The sequence below is a fragment of the Solanum tuberosum genome, unplaced genomic scaffold (genome assembly GCF_000226075.1).
Source record: "Solanum tuberosum cultivar DM 1-3 516 R44 unplaced genomic scaffold, SolTub_3.0 scf00834, whole genome shotgun sequence".
Classification (NCBI taxonomy): domain Eukaryota; kingdom Viridiplantae; phylum Streptophyta; class Magnoliopsida; order Solanales; family Solanaceae; genus Solanum; species Solanum tuberosum.
The window spans coordinates 71,873-89,109 of record NW_006239749.1 but is presented as its reverse complement, the minus strand read 5'-3'; the positions used below and the strand labels follow the sequence as shown (position 1 = coordinate 89,109).

At 35.6% G+C, this 17,237-nt stretch overlaps 1 protein-coding gene, 1 long non-coding RNA gene and 1 pseudogene across 3 annotated transcripts in view; 1 reads left to right on the top strand and 2 right to left on the bottom strand.

Moving 5' to 3' along the window:
* Window positions 1-2,314: 2,314 nt before the first annotated feature.
* The window catches only part of LOC107057757 (putative late blight resistance protein homolog R1A-3), a 63,485-nt gene continuing 48,562 nt past the window's right edge, over window positions 2,315-17,237 (bottom strand). Inside the window, exons 3-4 of one of the 2 annotated variants that reach the window (XM_015305535.1) lie at window positions 3,004-3,091; window positions 2,315-2,917 (exon numbers count right to left, since the gene is read on the bottom strand). In XM_015305535.1, coding sequence (XP_015161021.1) covers window positions 2,814-2,917; window positions 3,004-3,091 — 192 coding nt within the window. In that variant the 3' untranslated portion in view covers window positions 2,315-2,813. The remainder of the gene's footprint in view (window positions 2,918-3,003; window positions 3,092-17,237) is intronic. The other variant, XM_015305536.1, reaches the window with a different exon arrangement.
* On the top strand, window positions 10,463-11,290 carry LOC102579532 (sphinganine C4-monooxygenase 1-like; annotated as a pseudogene).
* Window positions 15,293-17,237, bottom strand: part of LOC107059109 (uncharacterized) — a 5,074-nt gene continuing 3,129 nt past the window's right edge. Inside the window, exon 2 of the long non-coding RNA XR_001472501.1 lies at window positions 15,293-15,848. This is a non-coding gene — a long non-coding RNA (uncharacterized lncRNA). The remainder of the gene's footprint in view (window positions 15,849-17,237) is intronic.

Genomic DNA, 17,237 nt, shown 5'->3' with positions numbered 1-17,237 from the left:
ATTTATTTTTTATATGGTGTTTCATGCTCACACAAAATACATTGATTTTGACTTATTGTCATATTATATTTATAATACAATGTACATATTATTCAACTAATATTTTCTACCAAATTTCCAGTTTAAATGACTCATATAAGTAAATCAAATAAAGGGTACTTATACATGCACTTATGATTTATATATATTAAATTAATTCTCTTAAGTTGATACAACTTCAACAAACACTACTTTCATCTGACAATAACTACTTGATGGGCTTGAAGTATTTGGAACCATTAGTGGTGTTGCTCATATCCACACTATTTGTCGTTGAAATATCATTTAGGTTGAATATTTGATAGAGTAAAAGCACTATACAAGAAAACGTTATACAATTTGTTGAATGTATACAACTGCTAACTATAGTAGTAGTTATCAAAGTAATAGAATAGAATGTTGAAAGAACTTTCTTTCTTCCTTAAAACTAAGGGGATCATTTCAACTTCATTTGATATTAACTTTTGGTGTGATCTACTTTGTGATGATAGTGAATATCGATTGAATTTTTCATCTATTGAGCATGTATCCTTCACTTTCAGTTTTGGTGTTATTTCTAATGTTTTAAGAAGTTTAAACTATTAGCATCGAATACACGTGCAACGCACGTGCTCAAAACTAGTACTTATATAATATGGTCCCATGTGGAAAAAGACAAATGTTTATATGCATTATTGGATCTTAATCTTTAAGTTAACCTCTCTAGTTCTCAAAGGGACTTATCTATATATGAAATAATAAGTCTCCTAATCAGGACAAGAATAGTATTTCAACATTGGCCGTAGAAACGTCGTTCCAACTTGGAATTTACAAAGGAGTTTCTTTCAAAATATATATGGTCATGGACCACACCCAAATTATACACTCGCTCCATTTCATATTAAGTTAATTTTTGAGGCATTTTTCATTTTTCAAATTAACTTAATTGTTCAGTTTTCAAGACTACTTTTAGAGTGTTCTTCCAATTTTACCTTTCATTAGTTAGTATTAGAATTAGTGATTAATTAATATTTAGTTATTTTAATCATAAATTTGACAATAATTAATAATGGTAAAAATGGAAAACTAGGTTTAATTTATGTCTTAATCTATTTTTCTTAAAGGGTGTGAAACACTTCAAAAATTAACTTACTATGGAATGGAGGGAGTATATACTAGTTTCTGGACACATGCTTTACACGTGTGTTCCATGTGATTTTTAATAGATATGTCAGAATGACTAAAATTCTATGGAAACATGTATGTAATGAGTAACAAAATGCAACAATTACAAATAAGTGTTCAATAATATGACCAAAAAACACCAAATGAAGAACATATTCAATAATAATATAGATGGAAAAATAAATAAAAAGTAAGTACATAATTTAAGTCCGAAGACTCTCAATCAACGACTCTGATCCACACTTAAGAGACTCCTTACATTTTGATTAGGTGTCAGATTGCTACTCAAACTTGACAAAAATCTCTGAAAAATTCATTTAGACAATTTATCAAACAGTTTAAGTGCACCATTTTACTTAATAATTTTTAGCACTCTATGTTTATTTTTTTGCCTCCGAAAATTCGTAATTGTAATTTACTACTTACTATGAGAAGAAAGAGGGGAAGAGGAGATACTAATTATTTTTCCTAAAAATAAATTTGTTTTCACTTTCACCTTATTTTATATTATAATTTATTATTATTATTTTTAAAATCTAGGTGTATTTATTTTAGTTAGTTGGCAGCAACGGAGTGATTCACTTATCCACGTCACAACATTTGTATATCACGCGTTTTGCCTGAAATATTCAAGTATTTTTTTGGTTAAATTTTGGATAGTTAAAGTGTCTCTTTGTACACTATCAAAGTTAAAGGTCAAAGTAATAATTTGAAGTCAAGTTAAGGATCTTATTTATGTATTACGCCAAATATTATTTTTTGTGTCCCAATTTATGTGATGTACTTTCCTTTTTTTAATCTGTAAAAAAGAATGACAAATGTATATATACGAGGCGATAACAAATATTCACATACACTTGAATACTCCTATTAATTTCAAGATGATGCAAGATGTTTAATTTGGACTGATCTGTTGGGTCAAACCATTGCAGCAATCAGCTGAACTGTTTTCCTCAAGAAAACAGTGGTTATATTAGGAGATATACAGATAAACTTGTGAGTTATTTCTACTCTTATATGCACATTATTTTGAATGTGATGGGTGGTTAGAGCGGTGCAAAGCTTACATAGCAATCGAAAGGTACCCACAAGTGGAACAAGTTGCCTAACGTGTTTCTTAAACAGACAATAAGTGCAAAAGATAAAGAAGACTTCACTTTTACGTGGAAAACACCCCACTCATAAGGATGTAAAAAAAAAAACATGACTTGTATTTAGCCCAAACTTTACTCGACAATGAGCCAACAACAACTTAAGATTACTAACTCTGTAATTAACTCCAATTCCTACAACTACACAAACCTCCCAAGGTTTATATTCTCAAGTCTTCGAGTTACCCCAACTTGAAGACAATGATATGATCCTACTCCAGTTTATACAGAAGGCATTAAAGATACAACTCGATAAACAATCCTAAATCCTAATACATAACAACAAACCTAACACATATAAGACACCTTAACTGCCGTTAATGTTTCTGTGTGTGTCATGAATTGGTATTACAGTAAGCAAAAGGACTATAGCACATTTGTGTTGATTAGTTGGGACTATAACCTTGTCTTTTTTCTGGAAATCCATCATGGTTGAGTTCACCAGAGCTCAGCATTTCGTTACAGCATCAGTTTCCCCACAACTAATCGAACTTCATCAGCATCCATATCTCCGATCACAATAAATTTCTTCTCATTCCTATCAACTGCAATTGATTGTATCCCTTTCATATCAAAAAGGCAAAAAATATGAATCAATTCATTTGGTGTACGAAAAAAAAATAGGAAAGAAAGAAAAAATAATCAGTACCTTGAAGAGAGACTAATCTATCAAATGCCTTACTTATCTCTTTTTCATTAGATGTATCGAATTTCAACACCATTTTCTGCATGAAATACTAGAGAAAATCCAATTGTTCAAGGTTAGGAAAGGCATCATCAGCTACAATCCATTTCATCAAGGACAAATATTCTAGTTTCAAGATTTTGAGTTTAGGGAACTTGCCACTGCTCACTTTCCATTCCCCATGATCACCAAATTCAACGTGGTACAGTTTGAGTACCTCAATGTGCTTGAGATGATTAGCAGTTTCTGATAAGTACTGAGAATTCAGGTAAAAGCCAGAGAATTTCAGGTATTTGAGATTTGATGCAGAGATGCAAAAGGGGACGGTTTCAAAGGCTTTTGATAAATGAAGCTTTAGTATTTCAAGCCGTATTGGAAAGTTCAACATATGGCACTGATGGGGGTATTTTAAGCACTGGACTTCACATTTCAGTTTTCGAAGATTAGGTGTTTTTCTCAGCATCAATTCTGCATCCTCAACACGAGTGAAATATGGATTGGAAAGGGTTTCCAAATCATAGAGTTTTGGAGAGTTCTCGAGTAATGCTTTTTTATTTTCAGGGCTAAAGTTAGGAATATACAGATATCTCAATTTAACCATATCCCAAACTGTACTAGGTAGTGTTAACATGATTGTAGGAGTATCAACATGATTATAGTAAATCATGATTATAGAGATCCATAATAATTGTAGGGATTCATAATAAGGGAATATCTCTTTTACCTTGTATATATATTTGTTTCCTAGAATAGGTAGAAGCCTTAGTAAGCAGTTATGTGTATATATATATGAAAGCTGTACATCCTGAAAAATATACAGAAGAATTCAGTTAACAACATTATTCTTACTGTTCTTCATGGTATCAGAGCACCAACATTGAATTGAAATCGAAACGACACCCGAATAATTTTTTTCTTCACAATGGGAGACCAGACACCCACCTCTCTCCCACAATCTGTCATCGTCCATCACGATAACTCAACTTTCCCAACGAGTATTGCTCTTGATGAAACGAATTTTTCCCTCTGGTCACAATTGATGGAGATGCGCATTGGTGCACGAAATAAAATCGGGTTCTTGACAGGAGAAAAAGTGAAACCAATAACGAATGATCCGAGTTATGCGACATGAATTACTGACAATAACAGAGTTAAGAGTTGGTTCATTGATTCAATGAGCCCTCATCTTATGCAGCGATTTATACGACTCACCACAGCCAAGGAGATATGGGAAGCTATTGCAAAAACCTTCTATGATGGATCTGATGAAACTTGTTTGTTTGAGTTGAATCAAAAATCTTTCACTGTGAAACAGAATGGTAGACCTTTGTCTACTTTCTATAATGAACTGGTTGAAATCTTTCAGGAAATCGACCATCGAATAGTCGCACAGGAGGAAGCAGTTGCTGGAGTCATACACACGCATTCCATTATGGCTAGGCTGCGACTTCATATATTCCTTAATGGACTTGACGCAGAATTCGATCAAGTTTGTGGTGAGATTCTACGAAAGGATCCAAAGTTGGATCTGGAAAGTACATATGCATATGTTAGACGGGAATTTCAACAGAGGCAGACCATGGGAACTTCTCGCCCAATTTCGGAAAGCTCGGCCATGGCAGTTCACCGAAAGAAAGGGCACAGTAACTCATCATCTGGAAAATCTAATGATTTTATTTGTAATCACTGTGGTGAGAAAGGACATTCAAAACAACGATGTTATGAGATTATCGGATACCCGGACTGGTGGGATTTCTCAAAGAAGCCTAGAAAAAATATCAATGTCAGTGTATCAATGGCTATGCAAGGACACCACCGATCCACCCAAGAAGAAAAATCGCAACCCATTGCCAATGTTGTTCATCCAGGTATTTCTGGTAAGGTGGATGTATTTTCTGTCACTACTAAGAATAGTGCTTGGATTATTGACACAGGGGCAACTGATCATATGACAAACGATTCCACCAAATTACAGACTTTTAAATCGTCATCTCAATCTGACATCTCTACCGCAAATGGTAGTACTTCTCCTATTACAGGAGAGGGATCAATTGTTCTTTCTAATACTTTGACGCTTGATACCGTCCTAGTAGTTCCCACACTTTCTTATAATCTTTTATCAGTTGGCAGAATTACCTCAATACTCCATTGTACCGTAACTTTTTGGCCTTCATTCTGTGTTTTTTAGGACATTCTGACCAGGAGGACTCTTGGTTATGGTGTTAAACGAAATGAGCTGTATTATTTGGAGTTGACTGAAGATGGAAAAAAACAATTTCATCATGCATTTCATACGAGTGGGGTTGAGAAGACTCGTGATAGTGTTTGGCTATGGCATAGGCGGCTCGGTCACATTTCCTTTGCGTATCTTAAGAAACTTAGGCCAAGTTTGTTTTCTGGTTTAGATATTTCAGATCTTAAATGTGATGTATGTGAATTAGCAAAAAACCATCGTGTTCCATATTCACCCAGTTTAAATAAATGCTCCCAGCCTTTTGGTGTCATACATTCTGATATTTGGGGACCTGCAAAGGTTCCATCCCTCTCAAATGCTCGTTATTTTATTACTTTTATAGATGAATGCACTAGGTTTACATGGGTATCTTTGCTTCGTAAGAGGAGTGATGCATATATGGCATTTAAGGAGTTCTACAATATGGTCCATATCCAATATCAACATAAAATTCAAATTTGGCAATCCGATAATGCCATGGAATTTGTTGATGCTTCATTTAGTGAATATTTAAGCCAGTTGGGAATACGACACCATACTTCTTGTACGTATACACCACAACAAAATGGGTTGGCAGAAAGGAAGAATCGGCAAATTATGGAGGTAGTACGTGCATCTCTTTTCGGGATGAACATGCCACGGTTTTTTTGGGGGGAGGCGGTCGAATCTGCTGTGTATCTTACCAATCGGGTTCCTTCCCAAGTTATTGACTTCCAAACTCCACAAGATAAACTGAAATCCTTTTTCTCAATTCCACATATGCCAAATCTCGAACCAAGAGTTTTTGGGTGTACTGTATTTGTTCATATTCCCAAAGTCTTACGAAACAAATTGGATCCTTGTGCCACACGATGTATTTTTGTTGGATATTCGGATTTTCGAAAGGGCTACCGATGTTATGATCCTCGCACGAAAAAGTTGCAAGTATCCTTAGATGTATCCTTCCATGAAACTGAGCCATACTACACAGGGGGAGTTTGGGCTCATCTCTTCAGGGGGAGAACTCGAGTGATGAGACTGAGCTATATGGAAGAAACAATGGAAATTCTAAAGGTGAAATTATTTTTTCAGAAGTAGAGGCCATCGAAGAAGAATTAAATACACCTCAAGTCACCATTGATCAGCCCAATGTAGATGCTCCAAGTTTGCCAAATGTATCTATGAATAATGATGATGAAAATCCATTAGAAGAGCTTGTGTTAACACCATTAACTGAGGAGCCTCCTTCTCAGAATGATCAAGCTAATGTTGGACCCCAGGTAACAAATGATTCCCTCTCAAATTGTCTGTTACCCTCCCGATTACCACAAAGATCAAATAGGGGTGTCCCAAAGAAACATTATGAACCTGATGCTAGAGTAAATGTTAAATATCCTATCAATAATTTTACATCTACTCATAGACTTTCGGATTCATATGCCCTAAATGTTGATCAATTGTCCAAAGTGTCTATTCCTAATAGTGTGCAGGAAGCATTAGCGGATCCAAAGTGGATGAAAGCAATGAATGAAGAGATGGAGGCTCTGGAAAAGAACTCAACTTGGGAACTGGTTTCATTGCCGAAAGGGAAGAGACATGTTGGATGCAAATGGGTATACACTGTAAAACTTAAAGCTGATGGAAGCATCGACATGTATAAAGCAAGGTTAGTGGCAAAAGGTTACACACAAAAGTATGGAGTTGATTATCAAGAAACTTTCGCACCAGTTGCTAAGCTTAATACTGTCCGTATCCTCATATCAGTGGCAGTGAATCGAAATTGGCCTTTGCGACAGTTTGACGTAAAAAATGCTTTCTTGAATGGTGACTTGGAGGAAGAAGTATATATGGAGATTCCACCTGGGGTTAAATATGAGTCTGTACATGATGGTAAAGTCTGTAAATTGAAGAGATCGTTGTATGGGCTTAAACAATCACCCAGAGCCTGGTTTGGAAGGTTTACCTCAGCAATGAAATTGGTTGGTTATAGGCAAAGTAATTCTGATCACACTTTATTTATCAAACATGAAGGAGAAAAAATTACAGCATTAATAGTGTATGTAGATGATATGGTCTTGACTGGTAATGATGTTGAAGAAATGGAGAAACTACAAAGGTATTTGGCCACCATGTTTGAAATGAAAGACCTAGGACGCCTACAATATTTTCTGGGTATTGAAGTATCACGATCGAATCTAGGAGTTTCTTTGTGCCAACGGAAGTATGTGTTGGATTTGTTGACTGAAACAGGGATGTTAACATGCAAACCAGTTGAAACACCAATGGAGATTAATCATTCACTTGAAATTTCTTATGGCAAAGCTTTGGTAGACATAGGTCGCTATCAGCGACTAGTGGGAAAGTTGATCTATCTAACACATACTAGGGCGGACATTGCATATGCCGTGAGCGTGGTAAGCCAATTTATGCATGCTCCAACTGAGGAACATATGAGAGCACTTTATAGAATCTTGAGATATCTTAAAGGTGCCCCTGGAAAAGGTTTATTGTACTCAAAAAATGAGGCTGCCACCCTTGAAGGTTACACCGATGCTGATTGGACAGGAGATCAATCAACCAGAAAATCCACTTCAGGATATTTCATGTTTGTGGAAGGAAGTCTTGTCACCTAGAGAAGCAAGAAACAAAAGGTTGTTGCTCGGTCAAGTGCGGAAGCAGAATTTCGAGGTATGGCACATGGCATATGCGAGCTGTTATGGATTAAAGGAGTGCTACAGGATCTTGGAATTGAATGTTCAAGGCCTGTAAGTTTATTTTGTGATAACAAAGCTACTATCCAAATAGCTCAAAACCCAGTACAACATGATCGCACTAAACACGTTGAAATTGACCGTCATTTTATAAAAGGGAAGTTGGACCAAAAGATAATTCAGTTTCCATTTGTCAAGTCAGAAAGCCAACTTGCAGACATTCTTACAAAGGCAGTCTCAGGGAGGATATTTCATGGAGTTATTGACAAGTTGTGTATGAGAGACATCTATGCACCAACTTGAGGGGGAGTGTTAACATGATTGTAGGAGTATCAACATGATTATAGTAAATCATGATTATAGAGATCCATAATAATTGTAGGGATTCATAATAAGGGAATATCTCTTTTACCTTGTATATATATTTGTTTCCTAGAATAGGTAGAAGCCTTAGTAAGCAGTTATGTGTATATATATATGAAAGTTGTACATCCTGAAAAATATACAGAAGAATTCAGTTAACAACATTATTCTTACTGTTCTTCAGGTAGTAATAGCGTCTTACGTGTCACAGCTGATCTACGCTTTAATATAAGAATTTCAAGGTTCCAAAGATTGGATATGCTTGAAGGAATTTATATGGTTAACTATTGAGGCTTAGTTAATATTGATAACTTATCATGCCCTATGCTTGTTTGGTGAACCGTAATGATACATGGGATTTATTTGGTTAACTATTGAGGCTTGTTGATATTGATAACTTATTATGCATATGCTTGTTTGTTTTTGTTTTGATTGGAATGAAATGCTTATGTCTGGTGACGGCTTAAGGTTTAGAAATTATTTGATTTATGAGTGTGATTTTGTCAACGGTATGTGCAACTCAAAATTGGATGTTGACATTCCGTGTATTACAACACGGAGTGAGTCTTGGATAGGGGAATATTTGGATGCGATGGCGGTGTAATAATAGTTCTTTGTCCGAATTGGCACTGCTAGGCAAATGTTGTTGGATTTAAAATGTGAACATCATTTGTTGTTAGGCTGATTTCAAACATTTTGAATTATTTTCATTGACTTGAGGGAGGAGCTTTTTTATGCTTGTGTGTGTGATCCTAGAATTTCCCGGTAGATGGATGGCTAAATTGTTCTATCTTAGTCCTTAACGTTCTTAATATTTATTTATATACATTTTTGGTAAAGGAGTCATTTGTCAGAGGAACTATGATACAATGCTTTATTTGGATGTTAATCCATAGCTTACTTGTTTTACCGATCATTTAGATGAATCCTTCATGCACAGAATAAACAAATTCAATTGAAGTACAAGAGCAAGAAGTATGACTTCTTGTGTAGGTCAATCACAAAGTGTGCAAATTTCTTTTTTTCCCTGCCTTGACAAGCCTCAAGGCTACTTATGCAGAGTGTTTTATATCTATATATTAGAATTTACGTTATAAGGTGTCTCAAAATCTCTTGAACCTAAAAAGTGATAGTTGATTGTTATCTGAACAGAAATTTCATCTTATAACTTCATATGAAATATTTTTGATAAGGAAGTTTATATGAAATGCTGAAGCTTGCAGGTTTGATTTTCTCTGATTCATAGGAAAATAGGAGTTCTGTAAAAATCAGATGCGAACTGTTGAACCTCAGTTTTGAGTCATTTGATTTATAAAGAAAGGTTGACTTTAAGTTTTTCTAGGAAAATAGGTTGCCAAAGCGGCTCAATCAGCATTGCTTTGATCTTGGCTGTCGATGCTGATGCTGACAGTTTCTACTCATATAGAAACTGTCAACAAGGATGTTGAGACTATCCTAAGAATAAGTTTTTATTGGCTTAATCTGCCTTTACTAAAGAAAATGGGGAATCATTGCTCTTCTTTTGCATTTCCTTGTCTACCTTCTTCTTGATGTCCATCTGTCTTGCAAAGTTAGTTGATGGAAGCTTAATAGTTGAGGGAGGCCAACTGTGACCTCCCAATATAGCTTTGTACCGTGCTACTTCACATATGTTTGGTCTTATGAGATGATCTTTTCAACTGCAATATGTGAGCTTGAATATGTTGAGGGATAGATTCGTTTCTTTAACCTGCAAAGAAGAGATATAAAAAGAAAACAATGTGGTCTTGTCTTTCCTTTGGCTTGCATTGATATGTGTGTAGGCTGTATCCTAATTTGCAAAGTTTAGCCTAACTCATGTCTACCCCCTTGAAAATTCTACTTCAAACATATTTAATTTGTTGGCACTTCTCTTTATGGGTGGTCATTAGTTGGGTCTCTTGAGTCTTGACTCAACTAATGTACACCTTTCGTATGTTCTGAATTCTGATAAGTAACTTGAGTACATACCATGAGGAGTTGTACTTCCCATACTTGTTTTGTGTACTTTTAGTATCTTGTTCCAATCATGAACTTGATTCTCATATTCTTGTTCCACATCATGTCAATTTTTATGTTTGTATTTTTACTAATTCTTGTTGTCTGATTATCTACTAATATGGAGCAGGTCACAGTTGATGATGGTGAATCAGGTGGAGATCGACACACTTCAATCTTTGTTCTTGGCAGACAGTTATTTGTTGCCATGTTGATGTTAGATACTTGGCAATATTTTATGCATCGGTACATGCACCAAAACAAGTTCTTGTACAAACATATCCATGCTCAACATCACCGGCTAATTGTTCCGTATGCTTTTGGAGCTTTGTACAACCACCCTTTGGAGGGTCTGTTTCTTGACACAATTGGCGGGGCTCTAGCTTTCCTTGTCTCTGGCATATCACCACGTACCTCCATCTTCTTTTTCTCATTTGCTACGATCAAGACGGTTGATGATCACTGCGTACTATGGTTGCCCGGAAATCTCTTCCATATCTTCTTTAAAAACATCCGCTTACCATGATATCCATCACCAGCTTTATGGGACCAAGTATAACTATTCACAGCCTTTCTTTGTGACGTGGGACAGGATACTTGGTACTTAGATGCCATATGAACTTGAGAGGAGACCGGAAGGAGGTTTTGAAGCTAAGCCTGTTAAAGATTGCAAGGAACATTGACAATACTGTTAGTACATGTTTGTCATAGAGTATGTACCACTGCAATTTTTGTCTTCTTCAAATGCTTAGTTACTCATTTAATTTGTATACAGTATATAGTTAAAGGGTTCTGCATATATTGTTGTATAACTGGTGTTGGTTTCGAGGTTTGAGAAAGGAATAGGGTCAAATAATAGTTTCCTTTTTAAACATTGTCTCAGATCTGATATCTGGTATATTCAACTGCAGGCAGAGATAAAAGATTCCTGAAATACATTGTGTGCCTTGAATTCTTTAGTTACATCAAACCTCAAGGACTTAAATGAAAAATTTGTTCAATAGTTACATTCTGAGATGTATTTAGTTTACAATGAATGCACCAGCGGTTGGACGTTTTACAGAATCTTTATTAAACAAAATAACTCATAAAGAAATTACATGTGATATTCGAAATAGCTCCAGCTACAAACTCTGGATACCCTGTTAAAGAATAACTCCATGGGCATTTTTTGAGTTGAATTTAAACGGATTACAATGGGTTGAACTCAGATTTACTGATCCATCAAAACTTTACTACATGTTTGTGTGTGTCATGAAATGGTATTACAGTAAGCAAAATGACTATAGCACATTTGTGTTGACAAGTTGGGACTACAACCCTGGCATGCCACGCTTTCTCAGTTTCTCCACAACTAATTGAACTTCATCAGCATCCACATCTCCGGTCACAGTAAGTTTCTTCTCTTTCATATCAATTGAAATTGATTCTATCCCTTTCATATCGAAAAGACGAAAAAGATGAATCTATCTATTTGGTGTATTAAAAAAAAAAGGAAAGAAAGAAAAAAAAAAGTAGTACCTCGACGAATAAAAAATCTCTTATATATGCCTTGGATATATCTTCGTCAAGAGATAATTTAATTCCAACGTCTTTTTCTGCAAGAAAACCAAGAGAAAAAACCAAATGTAAAACGAGGGCACCAGGTAAGATAACAGAGAAAACAGTTCATAAAATTTAGGCCATTTCTGATTCATCAAAATCATGCAGAATAAAGCTTTTTTTCAGTAGTGTACCTCGCTGAGAACGAGCTTGAAATTAGTATTTTGATTGTCTTCGACTTGTGTTTCTTGTATATTCATGGCTGACTTGACAACAGACTCATTGCAGTTTTCTACCTCGATGTATTGCAGAGGAAGGATGTCCATGAAACAAGAAGGGATCTCCATAAGATCTCGACATCCACGCAAAACCAATTGTTCAAGGTTAGGAAAGGCATCATCAGCTACAATCCATTTCATCAAGGACAAATAATCTAGTTTCAAGATTTTGAGTTGAGGGAACTTGCCATTGCTCACTTTCCATTCCCTATGATCACCAAATTCAACGTAGTACAGTTTGAGTACCTCAAGGTTCTTCAGATGATCAGCAGTTTCTGATAAGTACTGAGAATTCAGGTAAAAGCCAGAGAGTTTCAAGTATTTGAGATTTGGTGCAGAGATGCAAAGGGGATGGTTTTAAAGGCTTTTGATCGATAAGCTTTAGTATTTCAAGCCGTATTGGAAAATTCAACACATGGTACTGATGGGGGTATTCTAAACATTCAACTTCACATATCAGTTTTCGAAGATTAGGCGTTTTTCTCTGCATCAATTCTGCATCCTCAACACGAGAGAAATATGGAGTGGAAAGGGTTTCCAAATCATAAAGTTTTGCAGAGTTCTCAAATAATGCTTCTTCATTTCCTGTGCTGAAGTCAGGAATATGCAGATGTCTCAATTTAACCATATCCCAAACTGTACTAGGTAGTAATAGCGTCTTAGCTGATATACCCTTTAATATAAGAGTTTCAAGGTTCCAAAGATTGGATATGCTTGAAGGAATTGAATTCTGATCAATGAGCGCAGAGAAATACCTCAAGTAGGGGAGCTCAGTCGGAATAAAATCAATAACAACCTGGTGTTCCAAATCCATTACTTTTAGAAACTTGAAATGTGGTAAAATGTGTGAAATTTCAAAAGCATAAGAGGATAAGAGACGATGGGCAGAGTATTGGTCATAATTCTTAAAAAGTACAGAGCCAACAAGTGAGCCAGACGTACTCCATTCTAAAAGATTATCCATTTCAGTGAACGCCAAGTGAGCATGCTGCTTGTGAGAGTAAACAGCTTTGGTAATCTGATCCCTGTGAATATATCAATTAGCAAAATCACATCATTAATTTTCAGATATAACTTGAAATACTTGATTTATCCATAGTAGAAAATTCTCCTCAGCTGCTCTTTCCTTGCAGAAGTCGAGTAGTACATCATGAAGGCGACATGCTTTGGCCTTACCATCTGAAATGGCCCTCTGAGTAAACCATTACTAGATTTCTTCCAATAAGATTCTCCAAGTAACCTTCTGCTATATCCTCCAAGCTCCTGCCTTCACTACTTTTTATAAGTGATTCTGATATCCATAACCTTATTAACCTTGAAATGTCAATCACTCTATCCTCTAAAAATGCTCCAAAATAAAGGAAGCTAGACTTAAGATGACAGGGTAAAACATGATAACTTTGGTCTACAATGGCTCTTGAGTCATTGTGAATGTGGGAACCCAAATTGTTGGCCACTTGTTCCCAACATTCTACTTCCTTTTCCATCTCCGACAGAATACCAGCCACCAAAACAATTGAAATTGGGAGTTGTCCACACATTTTTGCTATTCTTAGCCCAACTTTTTTTAGGAGAGGGGAACAGCTTTCTTCACCAAACACTTTCTTTTCAAGCAACTTCCAACTTTCAACTTCGTCAAACATACGAAGATGAAGGGGATCACTATGAACACTAGCATATTTGGCAACCTCATGATGTCTTGTTGTTAGAATGATTCTGCTTCTGTTATTGACATCTGGAAAACAACCTCTTAAATCATCCCAAGCACTATTGTCCCACACGTCATCAACAAGGATAAGGTACCTTCGGGGCAATAAAGTTTTGCAAATCTTATCAGCTAATTTGTTGGCATAAAGTTCTCTATGCACAGAAGCATCACCAATAGCATCACATAGCAAGGACAATAAAAATTCCTTATACGAATATACTTGAGACACACAACATTGTGCACAAATATCAAATTGAGAGACAACTGACCTGTAGGAATAGAGTCTGTTGGCTAAAGTCGTCTTACCTAGACCTGGCATGCCGTGAATTGAAATGACATCTTGCCCTTTGGTTCCACTCAGTAGTTTTTTTCTTAAATTTTCTATGACATCCTCAAACCCAACAATTTCTTCATTCATCCTCGGAGTCCTTGCCAGTTTTGATGATGTACGAGCAATGACAGTCTTCATTGTATCGTCAACAATGTTCTTTTCCTGAATCTTTGCTTTGATACAAGTAATCTCCTTTATGATATCCTGGAGCCAACGCTTGAGGCACCGATGAGGAATGCCTTTGTTTATACAAGCATCAACTACATATTCCACCTCATGTGCTTTCCTAATTATCTGTATAGCACAGTCTTCATTCAGTCTCTTGAACTTATTGTGTGGCTCTTCTACAACAACCTTCAGGAAAGGTTGCAAGCTCTCAAATTCCATTTGAATTACTTGAATTTGATTCTTTAGGAAAGCGAGTGAATCTGAATAACGGCCTTGGAAATCCTTCAGGTTTTTCAATAGAAAATCAACATAGCGTAGTCCATGAATCCTTGGCAAGTTACATTGAAATGCCTTTTGCATGACGAGGTAGACTATCACCTTGATAGGCTCAATGTTTCTGGGAAGATCAAAACCAAGCTCCCGGTTGATATCCTCCAACGTTGTGTCTTCCTTCTCCCCCTTGATATCATATAATGAGTAAATAAGAAGTCCGGCATCAACAATAATAGAATCCATATCTTGAAGATGAAATTCCAGATCTAGTATTGGCAGATGAATGAGATTGTCTCTTAGAAGGCAGAGCATCTCCTGAAGGTTAGCCATTTGATGACTCAAACCAATCATCAGACTGTGTGTCGGAATCTCCACAATGCCACTCTCAGCTGCATGCTTCTTTTGAGCTTGTGGTATGGTCGACTTCAAAGCTTGCAGGACATCAATATAAATATTGTTGCGGCTGATGTCTGGCTGAATGGACTTAATCTTCATTTCCATGAAATCAGAACGCAAACGACTGACTTCACTTGGAGTCAAGTCTGGATTTCCGTTGCCATAGACGACTGGCAAATGCAACCAGACAACCATTGCAATGTGGCTAGCCTCAATTAAAGCATGAATATAAAAAGTAGGCTGTATACTACATTTGTTTGAAACAAAGCAGACAAAAAATCTCAATAACTTCAACTCCTTTAACACTTGTTCTATTTGTTCCTTGTGTTCTGGAACAAAAAGCCACGAAATTGGATTATTGATCTTCACTAGAACATTGAGGTTCTCCACAAAAGCATCGATGACTTCCATCACAAATTTGGGGCTAACATCATCCACCTTGTTGGCTGCAAGTGATGTATTTGGAAAAGAGTATTCAGCTCTGAATTCTTGCTTAGTCTTCCAAATTACCTTCTTCCAGTAGGCAAATGATTTAAAAACATACAGAGTCTTGTACGGAAATAGATCTAGACAATCATAGGATTCTCTAGGACACTGAAACTTCCAAATTTCTATCATTTTCTGTGAGACTTTTAGCATACCGCATTCACTTGCAAAAGGTAACCTTTTCAAATGGAGAAAACAATCGAGGAATTTTAAGTCCCATAGAAAGAAATTTATTCGATCCCTTGTAAAATCCGAGTACTTTTGATCTTGCAGCGTGCTAAGGAGACGATCTTTCAGATTAGACAATTCATTGTTGAAATACATCCTTGTGACACAAGAATTAAACTGTTGTGGACTGGGAATGAAGAGCAATTGAGATACAGTAATATATAGTTTATTTCTTCACTTCCTCATCTCAAAACTAACTTACTACTAAATTAGTGGACACAAACGGCCTACATAATAATTCGCATGAGATAAGCTGATTTATATTATGTCACATTAAAAGACATATTTATGTATTATCTTATTATTTTACGATCAACAATTATTTGTCCACGATGAAGATCCGTGAGTAGAATATATATTACTCAAATTTCAAATTATGTGAGAGTGTTAGACTAGACATAAAATTTAAGAATAAAAGATTATTTTTTTAAACTTATAATCTAAAATAAATAGTAATATTTACATGAGTATTTTTTTATTTTTTGAATGTATACCACTAGACACTTTATTAACATAAAAATCCTCAATAGAAATAAGTATGAGGGGGATAGGTCTTACCTTACCAATCTTATTGTGAATCTCTATTAATTAACAAACATGAAGAAAATAAGAACCAGTGAGAACTAGCTATAGAAAAAGTTTCATAAAGAGGGAGTATAGAAGATAATAAATAGCTCTCTCCCCTACGCGTAAGATATTTTGAAAGAGTTGGGCAATACTAACAAAAAATATATCTAAAAAAACCCAACATTGTCCATCGGTTTAATGTTGCCTAGATACCTTAATTAGGAATATTATTGACTTGATAATTTTAATACTATTTAGTAATTGAATGTTTTGTAAATGAATGAACTTTGGTAGACCTTTTAGACTGTTTGATGGATATTTAGTATGTATTTAGTCAGTTTGTTACTGATATTATAGATCAGTTAAAATTGATTTTTGCAACATTTAGTGTTGGTTTACAAGTAAATATTGAATTGCAATTAATTACATTTGACAAGTGAGATGCAGAAATTGCACGTTTCTGCATTTTTTTTGCGAAAAATTGATCTAACTAATCAACACTGTTCATTGATTTTCTACAAAATTAAAATTAAAAACAATGCAGAATCTTAAAAATTGACCTGCCGTTGGTTATTACCAATATTTTTAAAACTTATTTAATTTAAAATGTTTTTTAAAAATAAAATACTTAAATATATAAATCGAGGCTGTCCGCCAATTTATTTAATTCATTCATCGGGTTTAAGAGAAAAGATTGACTTAATGAAATTATTGTCACGCCCCGAGCCTACACCCTGGGCGGGACCGGCACCCGGAGACCATTGCTGGCCCTAGGCGAACCCTTGGCCTGGCTTTCTTAACTCAGCGGAAATCTAACTCAACAGAATAATTCAATGTCATGCAAAGACATAAACAACTTAACTGATAAAAATCTGGCCCAACAGGCAACTCGAGTCTCAAAATAGAATATTTACATATA